General features: G+C 52.5%; 2 protein-coding genes across 3 annotated transcripts in view; one reads left to right on the top strand and one right to left on the bottom strand.

Moving 5' to 3' along the window:
* Window positions 1-4,239, top strand: part of IDH2 (isocitrate dehydrogenase (NADP(+)) 2) — a 21,505-nt gene extending 17,266 nt beyond the window's left edge. Inside the window, exons 6-11 of the mRNA XM_012559848.1 lie at window positions 522-658; window positions 828-979; window positions 2,555-2,667; window positions 2,850-2,947; window positions 3,040-3,132; window positions 3,841-4,239. Of these exons, the coding sequence (XP_012415302.1) occupies window positions 522-658; window positions 828-979; window positions 2,555-2,667; window positions 2,850-2,947; window positions 3,040-3,132; window positions 3,841-3,928 (681 nt within the window). The 3' untranslated portion in view covers window positions 3,929-4,239. The remainder of the gene's footprint in view (window positions 1-521; window positions 659-827; window positions 980-2,554; window positions 2,668-2,849; window positions 2,948-3,039; window positions 3,133-3,840) is intronic.
* Window positions 4,240-7,759: 3,520 nt separating this feature from the next.
* Window positions 7,760-19,236, bottom strand: ZNF710 (zinc finger protein 710). Of its 2 annotated transcripts, none has more exons than XM_004370630.2 (4): window positions 17,748-19,236; window positions 14,220-14,411; window positions 13,528-13,702; window positions 7,760-8,175 (listed from the first exon to the last, which is right to left on the bottom strand). In XM_004370630.2, the coding sequence occupies exons 1-4, from the start codon at window positions 19,206-19,208 to the stop codon at window positions 8,006-8,008; spliced, it is 1,998 nt and encodes a 665-aa protein (XP_004370687.1). In that variant the 5' UTR covers window positions 19,209-19,236; the 3' UTR covers window positions 7,760-8,005. The 2 variants fall into 2 exon arrangements, with proteins under 2 accessions (XP_004370687.1, XP_023581710.1); XM_023725942.1 differs by lacking the exon at window positions 7,760-8,175 and adding an exon at window positions 11,830-13,210 and having other exon boundaries at window positions 17,748-19,232.
* Window positions 19,237-19,555: the final 319 nt, after the last annotated feature.

Raw genomic sequence — 19,555 nt, 5'->3', positions numbered from 1 at the left:
ACTCATAGCAACCCTATAGGACAGAGTAGAACTGCTCCATAGGGTTTCCAAGGAGTGGCTGGTGGATTCGAACTGCCAACCATTTTGGTTAGCAGCCGAGCTCTTAACCACTGCATCACCAGAGCTCCTCTCCACTCATAGTTCTAGCAAAGATCCTGGGCTAGGGTCAGATGACCATCTCTGAGCCAATCACTGAGGACCAGGGAAGGAGGGGCTCTGATTAGATAAGCCAGGGTCACATGTCAACACTAATGGCAGGCAGGTGGGGCTGGGGGATTAGCTAAGAATGGAGAGGGGAAGGTAGCTTTCAAGAGCAAAGCTGAGGGACTGCTCCCAGAATTCGGGAGAGTGTGCAACAACAGATGCACACATGGCGGCGGCTGAGGTTAAGGTGGATTGCCTGAGAGGGTTGTGTGGAGGGTGGGATGCCATTCCTGGGGGACTGGGCCTAGCCCTTGGCTCGGGAAGAGCTGGCAGTCCCCAGGCTGGGGGACGATGCCAGGGACACTCTCTCCCTGCAGTCCATCTCAGGCTTTGCACACAGCTGCTTCCAGTATGCCATCCAGAAGAAGTGGCCGCTGTACATGAGCACCAAGAACACCATCCTGAAAGCCTATGATGGGCGCTTCAAGGACATCTTCCAGGAGATCTTTGAGAAGTAACAGCCTTCCCCTTTGCTACCTTCTCAAGGACTCCACAGCCCTTCTTCCCTGCCCCCTAGCTCCTATCCTACCGGGGGAAGACCCTGTCCCATTTGACTCAGCTCAGAGGCTTGGGGAGGGATCCCCAACCTGCCCCCACCCCACAATAGGCCGCTTTTCTCCCAGGCACTATAAGACTGACTTTGACAAGAATAAGATCTGGTACGAGCACCGGCTCATTGATGACATGGTGGCTCAGGTCCTCAAGTCTGCAGGTGGCTTTGTGTGGGCCTGCAAGAACTATGACGGAGACGTGCAGTCAGACATCCTGGCCCAGGGTATGCTGGAAGGACCCTGCTTCCTGTGGGGGTGGACTGTTGGGCTTCTCTGGCTGGGGGATTTTCAGACCCTTTTAGTAGCAAACTTCTCTAGTATATTAGCAGGACTGGGGTTTGCTTGCTCATTACAGGGTTCCTTGTGGACAGCAGAGGGCGGGAGCTCCCTGGCATATGAGTGAGGGAGGGCCACAAACTAGGTTTGGACTGGTGTATCACTAAGGCTGCCATTGTGGAGAAACACAGGAATTCAAGTCCTAAAGGGGTAGGTGCGTCAGTCTTGAGGTTGTTCTTGGCCATGAAAGGACCAAGAACTGTGGTTTTGGCTCCAGGTTTAGATCCACAGCCATGGGAAGGACTTGGTAGGAAGATGTGCTCTAGTGGACTGGGTACTCTTGAAATTATAGAGGATTTCTTTTGCACAGTAAACCTTATGGGTATAGGAGAATATTGGGGAAGATGGCAAACCCTCAAGCCCTAGAGTGTCCTGAAAGACCAACTGGATTGCAGCAGAAAGCGTGGGTGAGGGCATTAAAGAACACCACCAAGAGATAGCCCAGTTGTGTTGGGAACAAGAGCAGGAAAAATGGTGGGAGAAAGGCAACGTGGAAGGTCTAGAGAGAGACGGAGAAACAAAGTTACATGAGGTGGGGTGAGGCACAGCTTCCTGTGCGAGAACAGTGAAGTCAATGACAGGTTGAGCTGAAAAGGCAGAGAGAAGATCTTGATACTTTATAAAGAGGCTTTGGCTTCATTTTCAAGAGTTCAGTGGTGATCCCCTCGCCAGAACGATTCCCACCTAGGATGTAAGGAGGAGAAGCCATAGCAGAGGAGAGAGGCGTGAAAAGTAATCTTAAGTATATAAGGAATTGGTGAGTGGAAGGTCCAGGGAAAAGTGGAGAAGGGACTTCTACCCCCCACCCCCCGGCAGCACAAATTCTTGGACAAATAATTTTTCTATAGAAGTCACCCACTTTTTCTTTTGGGGGCTTTCATGTCCTTATTTTGGTGCCATGGGGTGTTTTGAAGCCCAAGAGTCCTTGACAACAGAAAAACCCACTTGAGTTGCATACCTCCACCCCCAGTTTTTTTAAGGGAAAAAAGTGACATCTAAATTTGGGGAAATTTGGAAATAAATCAGCAAGCCATTACTTTAAAGTGGCCAAAAGAGCACCAGATAGAGTGATTGCTGTGAACTAGCTGATGGTGGCTTTATTCTTTCTGCTTCTCCTGGTCATGGGCCAGGCTGGGTGGGCAGACTTGGAAGGTTGGAGAACTCAAGGGTAAGGGGGGTGTCAGGCCCTGGAAGGTACAGGCTCTGGGGTGCCTGGAGGTGGGGACACAGATGTGTGTCAATGTGCTGATGACAGTCACCCGCAAGTGCCCCCCTGCCCTGTGCTGGCCTCTGGGGACCTATAACAAGGGTGAAGAAGCCTGAAACTGTCCCGGTCTTCCCAGTTACAGCATGTGAGGTGGGGTGAGAAGCAGCTACACCACCTGGCGAGGAGGGCGGGGAGGGCTCCACCTGGTGGTCTGAGGCGAGGTGCCGGCACTGAGGGAGGTCTTTCTGCCCGGCAGGCTTTGGCTCCCTTGGTCTGATGACCTCCGTGCTGGTCTGCCCAGATGGGAAGACTATTGAGGCGGAGGCTGCTCATGGGACCGTCACCCGCCACTACCGGGAGCACCAGAAGGTGAATGGGGAGCGCGGCCGCACACTGGCCACCCACCCCAGGGGCCCAAAGCCCATTGGTCCTGAAGGCTGGGAGGAGGGGTCTGGGCCTGTCAGTCTAGGGGTGGGCGGCTGCATCTGGTGGCTCTCTTGCTAGGCCAGACTCTTGAGGGGCTCTTGATCCCCTGTAACCCCTGTTACCAGGGCCGGCCTACCAGTACCAACCCCATTGCCAGCATCTTTGCCTGGACACGTGGCCTGGAGCACCGAGGGAAGCTGGATGGGAACCAGGACCTCATCAGGTGAGCACAGAGCAAGGGGCTGAGCAGGCCCAGGGCTGTTCTGGGCCCTGGCTCTGCACAGCTGGAGCCTCACTCTGCCCTGTCCCTTGCAGGTTTGCCCAGACCCTGGAGAAGGTGTGCGTCCAGACCGTGGAGAGTGGAGCCATGACTAAGGACCTGGCAGGCTGCATCCATGGCCTCAGCAAGTGCGTGGCCCGGGTCTGAGGGCAGGGCTGGTCTTTCAGGACCTCAGGCAGGGCAGGAAGAGGCCAGTAGAACCCTCTCTGAGGCTCCCTGCTGAGTTAGCTTAGTGCCGGGGCCTGGGCCTGGACGGGTACACAGCTGTGAGGAGGGCTCAGGCCACCCCTCCCCAGACCAGGGCCCGTGAGTTTGTCCCCATTCCTGACAGTGGCTGCTCCCAGCCTTTTCTATTCCCTTCTCTACCCAGCTTCTCCCAGGAGAGCTTATACTCAGTAGTCCAGTCACCTGGAAAAGAAAAGACAGACCCTACAAGGTTCCTGGAGTCCCTAGGTGGTGCAAATGGTTAACACACTTGGCTACTAACAGAAAAATTGGAGGTTCAAATCCACCCAGAGGTACCTTGGAAGAAAGGCCTGGCAATCTACTTCCAAAAAATCAGCCATTGAAATCCTTATGGAGCACAGTTCTACTCAACACATCGGTTGCCATGAGTCAGAGTTGACTCGACCACAACTGGATTTTAGCTCCCAGGTTCCTGCTGAGTACTCTGTGGCCCGTTGGCAGTGGGCTGTAGGTAGCCTTTGACCTATAGCTGGGCATGCCCCTTCCCACGGGGGCAGGAGGCTGCTGTTCAGATGCCCAAGCTCAGGGTCTGCTCTGGAAGGGCGGGCCTAGCTGATCCCACACTGATGTGAATGGTGTTCTTTCCACAGTGTGAAGCTGAATGAGCACTTCCTGAACACCACAGACTTCCTGGACACCATCAAGAGCAACCTGGACAAAGCTCTGGGCAAGCAGTAGGGGGATGTGGTGCCCCAGCCACTGCGGTGGACAGGATGGAGCCAAGTGGGCGGCAGCCACAGGTCCTCCCGACACAGTGGAGGGTGAGCCTCTCAGCTCCTCTCCGGGAAGCCTGCCCACGAGGCCCTTCTAGGGGACGTTTTTTATAAGCGAGATATTTTTAAAAGCATATTTGTGTTTCCCCTCATGGTGACGTGAGGCAGGAACGCCATGTTTTACCTCAGCCAGTCAGTATGTCTTGCATACTGTAATTTATATTGCCCTTGGAACACATGGTGCCATATTTAGCTACTAAAAAGCTCTTCACAAAACTGTCTGTCGTGTGTCCCTGAGGGGAAGGAGGCAGCTGGGGCCGAGAGGCAATGGCTCTCTTGGAGCTGGCAGATCCCATGAGGGACAGACTAGCATGCCTCAGGCCACAGCAGCCTGATCCTAGGCTCTCCTCCAGCTAAGGGGGCCCCTATGGGGTAGAGGAGACCAGGCAGCAGTAAGACCCTCCAGTGTTCTACAGGAAGTGGCCTGAGGAGCTGCTGGGACTCTTCAGGCACAGGCCTGTGGGCTTCCCAGAATTTCCTAGCACGATCCAATTCTTCTGTCTTCTCCATTTTGGGACTGTATCACCTCCTGATAGGTTCTGGTTATTTATTTTTTTCTTTGTTGGTTTTAACCTTCTAAACCTCTCCCAACCCCTTTATTTGCCCTTTTCTCTGTACTAAAAAGTTTCCACCCAGCACTGGCTTTGCGCTTCTCATCTCCACAGCTGCCTGAGTTGTGGTGTGTGTGTGTGTGTGTGTGTGTGTGTGTGTGTGTGTGTGTGAATGTGGATGGAGGTCTTCCTGTAGTCCAGACCCATGGTTCCCAAAGTTGGGTTCGTTTTCACCATTCTGAGGCAAAACTAGAAAAATAAGTTGTAAAGCTGCTATAAAGCCAAATATATATTCCATTTAAAGGACTGTCCTTTATGTAGGGATTGTATTTCTACGTTTTGGTGTTATAATGTCCTGGGAAAGAATTGTTTAGGTTTACTTGATAACTATTTGGCAACCCAAAGTCCATTTCCCAAATTTTGGGGGTGTCTTCCACTGCTCATGAAATCCAAGAGTTGGGAACCACTGCTGAAGACTCCTGGGTAGCTTTAGGATGGGCAGTAGCCCCCCGATGCACACTGGCTGCCCCCTTCCTGTTGGTGATTAATCCCATTAAACTCCCAGGGTTTGAGGAAGAAAAGCTAGTGGGCTGGCTCTGGTTGGTCTCACTTCTGGGAGGGGGCTCATGGCTTCCTGCTTCTTTCAGCCCATCGGCAGCAATGGGCTGGCAGCACTCCAGAATTCAGCCTCCGAAACCCAGCCTGGCATTGTGAGCTGGCTTCTGTCCCAGGGCGTACGGGTGGGTAGGGAGAGGAAGCAGCTTTTCTCAGTGTGAGTGGTGGGAATCCGGGGGCCTGGCCTATGCCCCTATCTCTCAGGCTTGGAGCAATGAGCTGTAGGCCCTGGCCCTGTAGGTGGCTGTTCCAGAGCAGAGGAGGGCCTGGGTCCTCGCCAGCCCCTGGAGAGTGAGGCTTCACTGTGTAGGGCTGGGAGTTCCTTCCGGGAGGGATGACGGCCAGGTCCCCAAAGGCTGCGGAAAGAAGCACTGGCAGTCACCTCACTAAAGAATATTCATTTATTTATAATTATTGCTAAGTAAACTTCTCTTTTAAACAGGAACATAAAAACACAGTAGGGCTTTGCACAAGTGGAATTTCTAAACAGTTGGTTCGTATACATGTGAAAATAAGTTAGAGTGGAATTCGTCCAGGAGTTTCCCAAGTCACCCGAGAGGCCACACGCGCCTCTTTGGAAAAGGTTGGGGAGGGGTGAGGACGGGAGCCTTACCAAGACTACCCCCCACCTCAAACTGTGAGTTGTGCTGTTTCCTTCTCTTCGCTTTGCCCAGGTCCAAGGCACAGGGCAGGGGGGCGTTCAAGTATAGAACCTCGCAGAGGGCCAGGGTTGATGGCAGGGCTGGGGGAGGAAAGCAGAGCCCCCACCCTAGAGGCCAGACCTTCTCCCTTTAGCTTCCAAGACCAAGGCCACTGTGCTGGCAGGAAAGAGAAGGAGGAGGTACAGGGTTCTTTTTGGTACCAGGGGATAAAGACGTTGTGGGAAGAGGTAGTTTGCAGGGGATGATGCCTTCTGCTCAGCAGGAGAAAAATGACTTCTACAGTGACGGAGGGTCACTGCCACCTGAGGATCATCATGCGGGCACCTGGAAGGCCGCGTGGCCTCGGGGTCTGGGGAGCCACATTTGGGGAGAAGCTCCCACTGAGCCCCCAGCCCTTTCACTTGCTGCTTAGCTGCGCTTTAGCAGAGAAGGAAGGGGCACCTGGCTGCCTGATCCCAAGGCCACCTGTCCATCCCTCAGTTCCAATTACAGCCACCTGAGGCCTGGCTTGCTCCTTCACTTAAGGGTATAGCCTGGGGATAGCTGCATTTCAAATGGGTTCCCCCGGCTATCTCCCCTGTCCTGGTTTCTGGGCCGAACCTGGTGGCTTCTCCTCCTCTGTGCCTTTGGGGAAGGCCCTGCCTGCCCCTCCCTGTGGAAGCCTCAGGAGGCATGTGGGTGGGAGTCCTGGTGCCCTAGAGTTCCTGAATGTGCTATTTCCCTGCCCTATTCCTGCAGCCGTCAGTTCCAGGGGCAGGAGCTGGTGTAGGGGCAGAAGGCATGAGAGCCGGGGAGTGAGGGAGTGAGCTACTGGCTGAGCAGAATCTAGCAGCCAGGCTACGGCTGAGGGCAGTGCCTGAGAGGCTGGGCAGGGGGTGGAGGGCCTGCCTGGCTCTCACCCGCTTGCCTGCTTCTCACCCTGGCCTCCTGAGGCTTCCTGTCAGCAGCTGCACCTCCAAGGCCAGGGCACGGTCCTGCCCGGCCAGGCTGCTCTAGGTGGGGGAGGCACAAAGCACGCACAGCACACAAGATTATGTTTGGGAAGAGAAAATGCATCTCCATCAAAAATGATAGTAGGCAACACATAGTTGGAAAGAAAAAAAATAAATTAACTTAAAAATACCCCCATTTGCTCAAAAAAAAATTTTTTTTTTTATATGTCTTCTAGGAGACTGCTGACTCTTGCCTGTCTCCATCCTCAAAATGGATACTTGTTAATAAGAAAATACTTCAGCCCCCCTCCCCCTACAGGTGGTCCTTGGCCTCCCCCCTAGGACAGCCCCTCTCTTGCCCTGCCCCTCACTTGAGGGGCCTCCATGTGTCTTCACCTTGGTGGCCCTGGTGTGGTGCCCTAGCTCAGCACTGAGACCTGGGTGACATTTGCTGAAATCTACTTTAGGGACACTGTGTGGAGAAGGACTTCCAAACAGGGCTTCTGGGGGCTGGCTGGAGAGGGTGTTGTCTGGGGGCTGGGCCACACCCCACTTTCCTGCAGGCCAGGGCTAGGCCGCATGCACACCTGGCTGAGGAGAGCGCGGGGGCACTGGAGGTAGAAGGCAGAGTGCCCTGCCTGGCTGGCATCGTCAGGGTGGGGAAGGGGCTCTCAGGCCTGGGCCTTTCATAGCACAGGGGCTGAAGGGGGCGTGTGTGGGGGTCAGTGCTGGCCAGCACAGGAGGCCAAACATCCCTAGAGGCAGGAACAAGGCATGGCTCAAGCGATCTCTTCCTCCAGTGTCTGGGGGCCCGGGACCCCCAAAGAACCATCACTGGCTGCTGGGCCTGAGAGGGGAGATCCCACGAGTCTGTGTCCTTGTGACCCTGTCCCAAGGTGGCCCCATCGGCATCCCCCCACTCCCTCACCCCCCCACCCCCCTCAGCAGCAGGCCAAGGAGACCCAGCCCTGGGCCTCTTGTGTTATCCACTGTTCCTTCACGGGAATGCCTGGGGCCTGTGCCTGGTTCACAGCTGAGGCCAGTAGTACAGTCTCCATTGGTCTCAAAGTCCCTAGTGGTACAAAAGACTCGGTGGGAGGGGAGGGCGCAGGGCTGTGGGGCAGTAGCTTGTTTCTCAGCTGCAGGAGGTGTGGCCTGCAGCACTTGGGTCTCACCCCCACACCCATGCCCTCCTCTCCCGAGAGGGGCGGCGGGGCTCGCGCTATAGCACGTTGTAGTAGGCCATCTCTTTCATGGCCTGTTCGCTGAGGACACTGGCCTCGGTGCTGCTATCCACGCCTGTGTAGGCATAGGTGTTCTCCTCGAAGTCCTCCATCTCCTGCTGGCCGTCAAGCTCTGAAGGGTCAGTACCCGTCAGCTCCATCATGGGGTCTGTGAAGAGAGGGGCTACAATTAGGCTTGGACACCTCAAAACTGGGGGAGCCGGTCACCCCTGCTCAGGAAGCTGGTGATGTTTCTGAAGAAAAGACTTCCCAGTCATGGCTTCCAGAGGATTCTCGGCAGCCTTTCAGGTTTCCCAACTGGGGAGGCCCCATCTCAGATGAGTCGCTGGAGGCCAACCCTAAAGCTGTGTGTATGTGGGTGGGGGGCATTACAGTGGAGCCCAGCAAGCCTGGCCTTAAAGTCCTCTTTGGGTTATGCCTTTGCCCTCCTAAGTCACTTGTTAGCTGCTGTTAGCAGCCCCTGACTCATGGCAACCCCGTGCACAACAGATTAAATGCTGCCTGGCCCTGCACCATCCCCATGATCAGTTGTGGATGGGACCGTTGTGATCCATTAGTTTCGTTGGCTGATGTTTGAAAGTAGATCGCCAGGCCTTTCTTCCTAGTCCATCTTAGTCTGAAAGCACCCCTGAAACTTGTTCAACATCATAGCAACACACAAGCCTCCACTGACAGATGAATGGTAACTGCATGAAGTACACTAGCTGGGAATTGAACCCAGGTCTCCAGCACGGAAGGTGAGAATTCTACCACTGAAGCACCACTGCCCCCACCAAGTCACTGTTGTTGTTAGCTGCCGTTGAGTCGATTCCACCTCATGGTGACCCCACGTGTGCAGAGTAGAACTGCTCCATAGGGTTTTCAAGGCTGTAAACTTTCTGAAGCAGATTGCCAGCCCTGTCTTCCCAGGCATCTCTGAGTGGGTTCGAACAGCCACCTTTTGGCGAGTAGTTGAGTGCTTAACCGTTGGTGCCACCCAGGAAATGCCCCTAAGTCACTAAGCTCTAGTTATTCATTCTCTGCAGTTACTCATCAGGCACCCTTGCCTGGGAGAGCCTGCGGCACCATGCTACCTCTCTCACTACTCCTTTAGCACCTGTTGCACGCCAGGCACTACATGCATCATCTCGGGTCTCACAGCAACCTCATTTAGCAGATCAAAAGGCTGAGGTTCACAGAGGTTAATCAACTTGCCAAAGGTCGCCCAGCAAAGATTCCGCTTCTAGGAGTAGCTGGCATCTGTCTCTCTCGCATATGGACCAAGGTCTCTGGCTTCCACAGCTGCTGCTTTTAATCACTGTGCTACTCTGCCTCAAATCACCTGAGGAAGAGGTTTCTCCTAACTTCCTGCCAGGATTGGGGCTTTAAACCAGCTCCACCCAGTGGTATCCTTGGGCCTCGCTCTCGGAGAACAAACAAAAACCCAAGATAGGTTAACAAAGGAACATGGTAGAGGTGGATTATCCAATGGGCAAGGTAAGCATGGTGCTTACGTTGCTTACCAAATCATCTGTAGTGAAACTGTTCACTACACATTAATAAGTAAGCACCAGTAAGCCCATGTGTACCTTGCTTACTGGGTCATCTGCCCCTGATAGGGACTGTAAATTTGAAAAGAGGCTTTGATTCTGTAGGGAGGCGCTGTGGGTTGCGAGAGAGGCAGATGCTGTCTACTCCTAGAAGCAGAATCTTTGATGTGGTGAAAAAATGTGAACTTGTTCACTACAGATAGTCTGGTAAGCAAGGTAAGCAGTGTGTTTACCTTGTCTATTATACATGTCCCTGTACATGAGGCAAAAACTCTAAGAACCCTCTTTATCAAATTGAAATCTTACTGTAAAGCTCTTACTGCTGGGTGGCTCAAACAGTTTGAGCTTGACTACCAACCTAAAGGTTTGCAGTTCGAACCCACCCAGCGGCTCCATGGAAGACTGGTCTGGCGACCTGCTTCTGCAAAGATTACAGCCAAAAAAACCTTACGAGGCAGTTTTACTTTGTAACACATGGGGTCACCATGAGTCAGAATCAACTTGATGGCAGTGGGTTTTTTTTTGGGGGGGGCGGGGGCGTTGTAACAAAAACCAGAATGAGTAACCCCACACAGGAGGCCTGGGGCTGTCTTCCAATGAGTTAAGGAGGGAGGGATGCCCAGAGCCTGATCTGGGAGTCCTGGGAGCCAGGATCTAACGTGCATTCGGCTGCTATCCACTGAGGAGATGTGATGTGTTTTGGGAGGAAGCAGACCGCAGCACAGGGGGCTGCCCCTGATAAGTCTAAGGCAAGGTTTTAAAACCTCAGCACTACTGACATTCTGGGCTGGATGATTCTGTTTTGAGGACTGTCCTGTGTATTGCAGCATATTTAGCAGCATCCCTGGTCTCTACCCACTAGACAGCACCCCTACTCCCAGTTGGGGCCAACAAAAAATCTCTCCAGACATGGCTAATTGTCCCCTGGGGTGGGGGTGGGGCAAAATCACCCATTGAAAAGTACCGGTCTAAGGGAATCCCACCTCTCGCCAGTGAGTGGTTCAGGAATAGGTATGTGACCCAATTCTGGCCAATGAATCATGAGGAAAGGCCTAGTTTCAGAGAGCAAAGGAGAGTGGGCTCTCTCCCCCCAACTGCATGGGAACAAAGAAGCACATTGCCCTGCTGGCCACTGGCAGCCATCTCGTGACCATGAAGAAAAAACCACAGCCTAAGCTGTGGACAGGCAGAGAGTGTCTAGCCCTGCTGCCACCGAAGGACTGAGTCAGCCAACTGTGATGATGGCCTGGACGTCAAGTCATTTCTTAATCTATTTCCTTATTGTTTAATCCAGTATGAATGGGGTGTCTGTTACTTGTGCCCAAAGCCTTCTGACACCTTCATGAGTCTTCCTGGCTTTACAAAGCATTGCCAGCTGTTGCAAACCTTACAGAGCCCAGGCTTCCTCCTCAAATCCTAGTGCCACACCCTCATATTATACAGCCAATTATAAAAATAAGTTATAGAAAGCACCCAGGGAAAATTTCCACCTCTGGATCTGGTCTCCCCCCAATTTATTTATCTTGATTACCTCTATTGGTCCCATCCAGCTGACCCCAGGAAATAGTCTGTACCAAGCCTGAGCTTCTCAGACCCAGGCTACATGTGAGAGGCAGGCAGGCAGGCGTGAGCCAGACCCGTTCCAGTGCCGATCTGTCTTACTCTCTTTCCATCACCTGGTACCATCAGGGAGAAAGTGCTCATATGGATCCACTGGGCTGTTCTGCCTGAAATCACTAGAGGGAGAGATTTCTCCTCTGCCTTCCTGCTAGGATTGGGGCTTTAAACCAGTTCCAGTCAGTGGTATCCTTGGGCCTCGTTCTCTGAGAATAAATAAAAACCCAAGGTAGGTTAATGAAGGTATGTGGGCTTATTGACCCCATACGGAAAGAGCTTATGCCCTGATGGCTTGTGATTTCCAAAAGGACAAGTTCTACTCGTCCCTCCTGGTAGGTTAGATACATGGCAGGTCCATTGGAGTGATGGCTCTCAAACTCTGCTTTGCATTAGAATCACCTAAGGAACTTAAGGAGTCCCTGGGTGGTGCCAAAGGTTAAGCATTTGCCCCCATCCTAAAGATTGGTGGTTCGAGTCCACCCAGAGGGACCTTGGTAGAAAGGCCTGGTGATCTAGTTCCAAATAATCAGCTGCTGAAAACCCTACAGAACACAGTTCTACTCTGACACACATCGGGTCGCCATGAGTTGGAATTGACGGCAACTTTTTTTTTTTTTTTTTTAAGGAGTTTAAAAAAAAAATCCTGATCCCAGGCCATACCCCAGATCAATTACATTAGAATTTCTGGGAGTGGGACTCAGATACCAGCATTTTTAAAATGCCCAGGTGATGCTAATGTGCAGCCAAGTTTGAGAACCAGTCCTGCAGTCTAGATCAACAGTTCTCAAAGTGAGGTTGCGGAGCCAGCAGCATCAAAATCACCTGGAAACTTGCCGGAAATGCAAATTCTCGGGCACCACTCTGGACCTACGGTATCAGAAACTAGGGGGTTGGGGCCCAGCAGTCTGTTTTAAAACAAGTCCCCCAGGTAATTCTGGTGCACGCTAAAGCTGGAGAACCACCGCTCCAATTCAATGCTTCCCAAACTTCACTGTGCACATAAATCACCAAGGGATCTTTTTTGAATGAATGCAGAGTCTGGTTCAGTAGGTCTAGGGTGGGGCTGAGATTCTGCATTTCTAGCAAGATCCCAGGTGATGCCAACGTTGCTGGTCCTCACACTACATTTTGAGTAGCAAGATGCTATAGGGAGCATTTATATGCAGCCAGCAGGGTTTTATCCTCACAGATCAGGATCATCGTTAATAGACAACTGGGGGAAAAAAAAAAGACAACTGAGGACACCTACTTCTGCTAGAAAACCTAGGCCATTCACTGGGCAGCTGCTCCAAAAGCAAAGTCAGGGTTACTGCAGATGTCTCCCAGCATCTGATTGGCTTCCGGTGAATAATCCCATATGTCATGTCAACTTACTTGATTATAGGGCATGTTCCCAGCTAGTTTGTCTCAGAAGGGGCACCAGAAGATCAAAGGGCTCCAGACTGTACAAGGAACCTTCCTGAAATGCAGTCAGCGCCCCTTTCCCTACGGATTCTCTAAAGTACCTCCTCCCCCTATAAGGCCAGAGAGACTAGCAGTTAGCTCTGCTGGAGCCCGATAGAGGTGCTTTTACTACTGACCAGTACTGAGGGGACAGGCTATCCCTAATACTTAGGGATGTTATAACAAACAGCCTCATGACTTCACCTACCAACTGCTCAGGTGTAGGGTCCTTTCTGGAAATTTCTAAGACCTTAATGGCACGACTGCCTGGCTCTCTCTTAAGTACGTGTGAGTTACATTCTCTTTGATAGGAACTGTGAACAGTGTGACTGATGGCTTTACACTCTTTGCCTTGGCTGCCGGGAAGCTCAGGGCTCACCTCTACATCCACAGGACCTCCCACAGTGTACTTGGGGTTGTGACCTCACCAGACTCTCCTTACCTTTCCAGCTACCATTTTCCCTTTTGTTACTTTCTTTCCCATCCACGTATTTTAAATGCTATCTCACGGTAAAGAGATGAAGTGTCTACTACTTCCTGTGTGTTGTGATCTTGCATGAGTTACCTAAGTTCTCTGTCCTTTAGTTTCTGCATCTGTAAAATGGGGATAACAACAAAACCAACCTCATGGTGAGGATCACATGAGTTAATAAAGGCCTGGCACACAGTTAGCACTCAATAAATATTAGTTATTATTTTTATTATTGTTGTTTATGTGAGCCCACTTAAGTCTTTTGAAGAATACATAAATATCCCATCATTATCAGCATGATTGCCCTCCAGGGTTCCCCTTCTCCAGACCTGTGCCTCAGCCTTGGCAAGCCTCCCCACTTCCCCAGCTGGACAGGAGGCTCCTGAGTGCACCATGAGAAGACAGCTCCTGCCCTGTCCGCCATGTGTGGCCCACCCACCTTGGCTGTCCAGGCCGATGTCCATGACGCCATGCTTGACCTTCATGTGCCGGCTCAGGTTGCCCTTGAGGTTAAACTTGCTAGAGCAGTAGGGGCACTTGAAGGGCTTGCTGCCCGCATGCAGGTGCATGTGGCCCAGCAGGTTGTACATGCGGTTGAAGGACTTCCCACACACCTGGAACACACCGACCAGGTGTCATCAGCCCTCAGGGAGCCCGCCCTCCCCGGATGCCCAGCCCACTCCCACTTCCATGGCTGAGCTGCAATCCCATTAGCTGTGGAGAATACTAGCTTTGTCCTTTCCTATGTGACCCAAGAGGCAGAGAAACAAGCCATTCCTTGTCACCGTTTCTGTGGGCCTGCCCTGCCCTTCTTGAGCCGGAGTTATCAGAAACCCGGGGCTCGGATATCTGACTACACAGAGCCCAAGGCCTGGGCACATTCGCCGTAGCTGCACCGTGATGGCACCCCCTCCCCAGCTTTCAGGAAGCACAACTTTGGCAGCTGCTAGGATTTAAACCTTGACCTTACCCATTCCCAGCCCCCAAGGCCCAAGAAAGTTTCACCTAACCAGGGCTCCCCTTGCTCCCACTGGCCAGGCCAGCTTGAGGGGTACCATGGCTGCTGCCATTATGCTGAGTCCTGGCCGCTCATGGGGAGGTTCCTAGTCCCAGGGCCTGACCGCCTGGTACCTTGCATTTGAATGGCTTGACGGGCGAGTGTACAATCATGTGGGTCTTGAGGGTCTGCTTCTGCACGAAGGTCTTGAAGCAGATGTGGCACTGGTAGGGCCGGACGCTGGTATGGATCAGCATGTGCCGCTTCATGTTCGCCTGCAGGGTGAACTCCCGGCCACACACCTCACACTTGAACTCCTTCACGCCCTGCAGAGGTGGGAGACAGCGGTCAGGGCCACGGAGTACACTCAGCCTCAGGAAGTGACCCTTCTAGGGGTTGTGTCAGGGCTACGGTGTTGGGCACAGCTCCTGGGATATGACCCTTCTGGGTCACTGGGGCATTCTGAACCACTACCACTGGTTTAAAGCTGCTGGGAGAACAGCTGGGGCACAGGGTATGATTCTGTCATGATGGACACATGACATTATGCATTTGTCAGGGTCAGCAGGACTGTATAATGCAGAGTGAACCCTAATCTAAACTATAGACTTTAGTTAATAATAATGTATCCATATTGGTTCGTCAATTGTAACAAATGTACCACACTCACTCAAGATGTTAATAATAGGGGCCACTGTGTGCAGGGGGAGCCCTGGTGGTGCAATGGTTAAGTACTTGGCTGCTAACCAAAAGGTTGGCAGTTCGAATCTACCAGCCACTCCCTAGAAACCCTATGAGGCAGCTCGACTCTGCCCTACAGGGTTGCTATGAGTCAAAATTGACTCGATGACAATGGTTTGGTTTGTGTGCAGGAAGGAGAGGGAATATGTGGAAACTGTACTTCCTGTACAATTTTTTGTAAACCTAAAACTGCTCTAAAAATACTAGTTGCTGTCAATTCTGACTCATAGTGACCTCATGTGTGCAGAGTAGAACAGTTCCATAGGGTTTTCAAGGGCTTTCAGAAGCAGATCGCCAGGCCTTTCTTCTGAGGCATCTCTAGGTGGGTTCGAACTGCCAACCTTTCCATTAGTAGTTGAGCACTTAACTATTTGTGCCTCACAGGGACTCCTGCTCTAAAAAATATATTAAAAAAAAAAAAGGGGAAATTTGTTTAAAGACAAAACAAAACACTGGGAGAATGTTGGGGCAGGAGGGCTACTTACTCCAGGAAGCCTTCCAGTAACAGGCAGAAAATAGGCTGTGTCTCATTGCTCCTCCCCCCACACGTGCTGTCTCCTGCCTATCAGGACAGGTGTGTATGGAGGTTCACACCAGTGCCAAGGCAAATGTGAGTTTGTTCATTCATTCATTCAGTGACCATTTACCAGGGGCTTGTGGTCAAGAAAACCCAGCCTTAGCCTGGTGGCTGTGGATGGTTTCACCGGATCAGGGATGTTTGCATGTTCTCCTCTGTGCTGACTCTTGGTGGTCTTTTTGGTTCACAGACCTCTTGGAGAACATAATTAAAGCTATGGACCCTCCTCTGCACCCCAGGTAAAATGACAAACATTCAGGTCTGTGTAGAATTCTAAGAGTTTCCAAGGCCCGGAGAGCCCATCCACTGACCCCCCCAGTTTCGTAAGCTTCCCTGGTGCTAAGGATCACCTGTGGGTCTCGAATTTTTCTTAACAGGTTCCCAGCTGGGTCTTATCATTGATGTAGTTTGGGAAACTCAGCCCCAGGCGACACAGACTCCAGGTGAAAACCCTCTGGTTTGGACTGTCAACATGCTTTTCCTTGGCTTGGAGATGACACTTCCCACCCCCAGCAGGATAGGGTGCTGTGCACACAGTGGGTCCAAAGGATTGATTGTAGATGAAAGTTAGGTCGAAAGTGGGGAACTGTTCTCTCTTCACTGAGTAAGTAATTTAGCAGAAACCCAGAGGGGCAGACATGTATCTGTGGTCACAGCTGCTGTCCCAACTGCTTGTTTGGTACAAAGTTTTGTATTATAATTTACTGGTTCCCATGTCTTTTTCTCTTATTGGATAGGGACTCCTGCAGGTCAGCGGCTACGCCTTGTGTCTTGTATGCCCACTTGACACACCATACATGTGAGTGACCACCAGGGGGCTCTGCCCTTTGGGAGCTTGCACATTGTACAAACTTAGGCTGATGACAGGGATTTTTTCAATTTTATTAGCCTTTGATTTTTGCTTTCAGCTTTTCGTTACAGTATTATTTATCTTTAAACACTCTGTGAACTAGTAGAGGAGAAAAATGGCAAATATGTAGCATATGTGCTATCACTCAGCACTCTGACCCTCTGCAGACATTAATAATCGATTATAAAGTTTTACTGCAGAGCCCAGATTCAGCTTCAGAATCTTTCTTAACATCACACTCTAGGCAGCTTCTACTAACCTACTGGAGGAGGCAATGAAACTTACAAATCACCCCTGCTCTAGCAGAAAACTTCCAGGGGTGGGGAAAGCTGGATTCTTGGCCTGGCAGGCTGTTGCTTCCCTACTCTCTGTAGTGTCCACTGCGAGAGAGGACCCAAGTGTGACCTGGAGCATCACTAAGTTCCCCACTGAGCATTGCTAAGAGACAAAGATACACATTCAGCTTTGAAGAATTAACTTGGCTGGATTTGGGCAAGGCTTTGAACCAGTTCCTTCTGGTTCGAAACCCTGCTGAGAATGTGCATGTCTAACAAGTTCCCAGGTGATGCTAATGCTGCTGATTAGGGACCAATTCTGAAAACCACTAGCACAGCAGTGGGTCTCAAAATTTATTATACATAAGAATCAACTGGCAATCTCGTTAAACTGTAGATTCTGACTGGAACCGGTTCAAAGCCCTGGATTTGGGGTGGAAACCATGGGGCAGCCAAGTGCCAGAGTAGATCTGTGAGGCCCGAGAGGCCTCAGTCCACCTGCCTGGATGCAGGGGCCTCTTGAGGAGGTGATGCTGGCTGGAAGGCAGGGTGGCTAGTGGCCTGAAGGGAGGGAGAGACAGGCAGGGGAGAACGGGTCTAGGGGTCACGGTTGGGTTCAGGAACATAGTGGATCAGAACAGTGTTGCTCAATCTTCCATCTTCACAAACCCCTTTGTCTAGTTTAGCTATATTCTAGAACCACTTGTGCCTTTCCATAACAAATAATTTTCCTTACATCTACTCCCTTTCAAAAATTAAATGTATTTACCCTTTTCCTAAAGGGTAATATCTGTGAAGTCCCAGGTTTCAATATACTTTTGTAATTATGAGGAGCAAAGGGAGCCCTCTATACCTCTGACTTCTCGTTCACCTCCCTGTGGGATCCTGGCCTCTCTCTGGCCTCAGTCTTCCTGCCTATAAAACAGGGAGGTTAGGCTAATTCAGTGATTCTCAAACTTTGTTCCTGGAGGCGTTCCCAAACACTTTATTAAAAACATGGTTAAATACATAAGGTTTTACTATCTTAAAAGGTAATTTCAATTATATATTTTTTCTAATACTCATCCAAATAAATAAAAATAGGAAGTGTTCCTTTGTGTACCACCTACATTACCCCAGGGACCACCCTTTGGGAAGCACAGGATGAGACGAAGCAGGAGGCGAGGGAACTGAGCAAAGGCCTGGGGGGCGGGCAACAGTGTAGGGCAGGCAGCCTTACCTTGTGGGTGAGCGAGTGTTGCTTGAGGTGGTGGATCTGGCTGAACTCCATGCCACACTCTGTGCACACGAAGGGCCGCACGTTCTGGTGCTTGAGCATGTGGTTCTGCAGCTGGCTGCGGTAGTGGAAGGACTTGTCACACTCGAGGCACTGGTAGAGGGTGGGGCCCTGGTGGGAGGCTAGGTGGCGCTTGAGCTGGGTCAGGGTGGAGAAGTCCAGGCCGCACTCGACGCAGACGTGGCAGCGGCCGCTCTCGTGCTTCACTTCGTGGGCCTTGAGCTCGCTGGGGTAGGCGAAGCCACGGCTGCAGAAGTGGCAGCTGTAGGGCTTGACCTCCGAGTGCAGCAGCATGTGGCGCTTGAGGTGGCTGGTCTGCGTGAAGGCCTTGTGGCACACCTGGCACTTGTGGGGTCGTGTGCCCTGATGGGTCAGCAGGTGTGTCTGCAGGTGGCTAGGCTGCTTGAAGAGCTTGCTGCAGTGCGGGCACGAGTGTGGCTTGATGCCGTTGTGGCCCAGGATGTGCGTCACCAGATTGTACTTGGACGTGTAGGACTTCTCGCACATGCGGCACTGCCAACGCTTCTGGCGGTCACCCGCCTCCACCAGGTAGGAGTCGTCGATCTGCACGTTGATGTCCAGGCGATCCAGCTGGGCCTTCTTGTGGCGCTCCACTGTCGAGCCCGCCGCGTCTGTCTCGAACTCGCCTGCCTCCTGCCACACGAAGCCCTGCTCTGGCTTCACTGGCTCTGGGGACTCCATGGTGGGGGCCTCAGGGTCACTCTGGGGGGCCAGGTGGGGTGGCTCAAAACCACACTTGGTGGGCACAGCCTCGGCCCCAGGTAGTGCCATGCTGGGCTCGGTGTAGCCATCCCGGGCTGGGTCGGGAAAGTTAGGGTCATAGGGGGCCACGTCCAGCTCTGGCCGTGGGGTTCGGGGTAGGTGCCGGAGCGTCCGGGGCTTGCGGCTGAAGGCGCTGAGGTCGATCATCTTGACGGCACTGCTCTGCACCAGGCCCTCGCAGACACCACTGGCCACCTGGGCGGGGGCCTCTGCTGGGTCTGCCTCCTTATCATCACCAGGCACGGATACCTCGTATACCTCCTGCTCCTCCTCCTCCTCCACCTTCTCAAACTTGACCTTGGGTACCAGCCGCACGGGGGGCCGTGTCTTCCGCCGGGTGTGCTTCTCAAAGGCCGCCTCCACCTCCAGGACCTCCTCCTCCACTGGCTCCTCCAGGGCCTGCCCATTGCAGGCCAGCTGGTAGACATCGGGGCCTGGCGGCCCAGGCTCCCCCATGGCCGCCCCGGATAGCTCGGGCCCCAGGTCCGGGTAGAAGGCCTCAGCGCTTATGGTGGCTCCAAAGAGCTCATTTTCTGAGACCAGGCCCAGCACAGCGGCCTGAGCCAAGGACAGCACCACCACGGCGTCTGTCTGTGTCCCTGAGTCCATGAAGCCCTCCATCCCGCGGCGGCTGGCTAGGAGGGCATTACTGCGGGAGGAAAAGGTGACGTTAATACTGCCGGCTCAATGCTGCACAGACAGACTACAGACAGACACACATGGGTGGGCCTGGGCCTGACGTCTTCCTACTTCTGCTTTGGGAACAGGCCACACTTGTAATTACAAGGAGCAATGATACCCTCTGTGTATCTGACCATCTCTCCCCTCTCCCTCTGGGATCCTGGGTAAGCCCTGCCCCTTGCCAGCTTCAGTCCCCTCATATGGAAAACAGGAGTGGACTTCTTCAGTGGTTCTCAAACTGTGCTCGTTGGGCCCTTCTGGGGTTCCTCGAAAATTTGATTCAAAAT

Source organism: Trichechus manatus, unplaced genomic scaffold (genome assembly GCF_000243295.1).
Source record: "Trichechus manatus latirostris isolate Lorelei unplaced genomic scaffold, TriManLat1.0 scaffold00009, whole genome shotgun sequence".
NCBI lineage: Eukaryota > Metazoa > Chordata > Mammalia > Sirenia > Trichechidae > Trichechus > Trichechus manatus.
The sequence above is the reverse complement of the archived record's forward strand: the minus strand, read 5'-3'. Positions and strand labels throughout refer to the sequence as shown.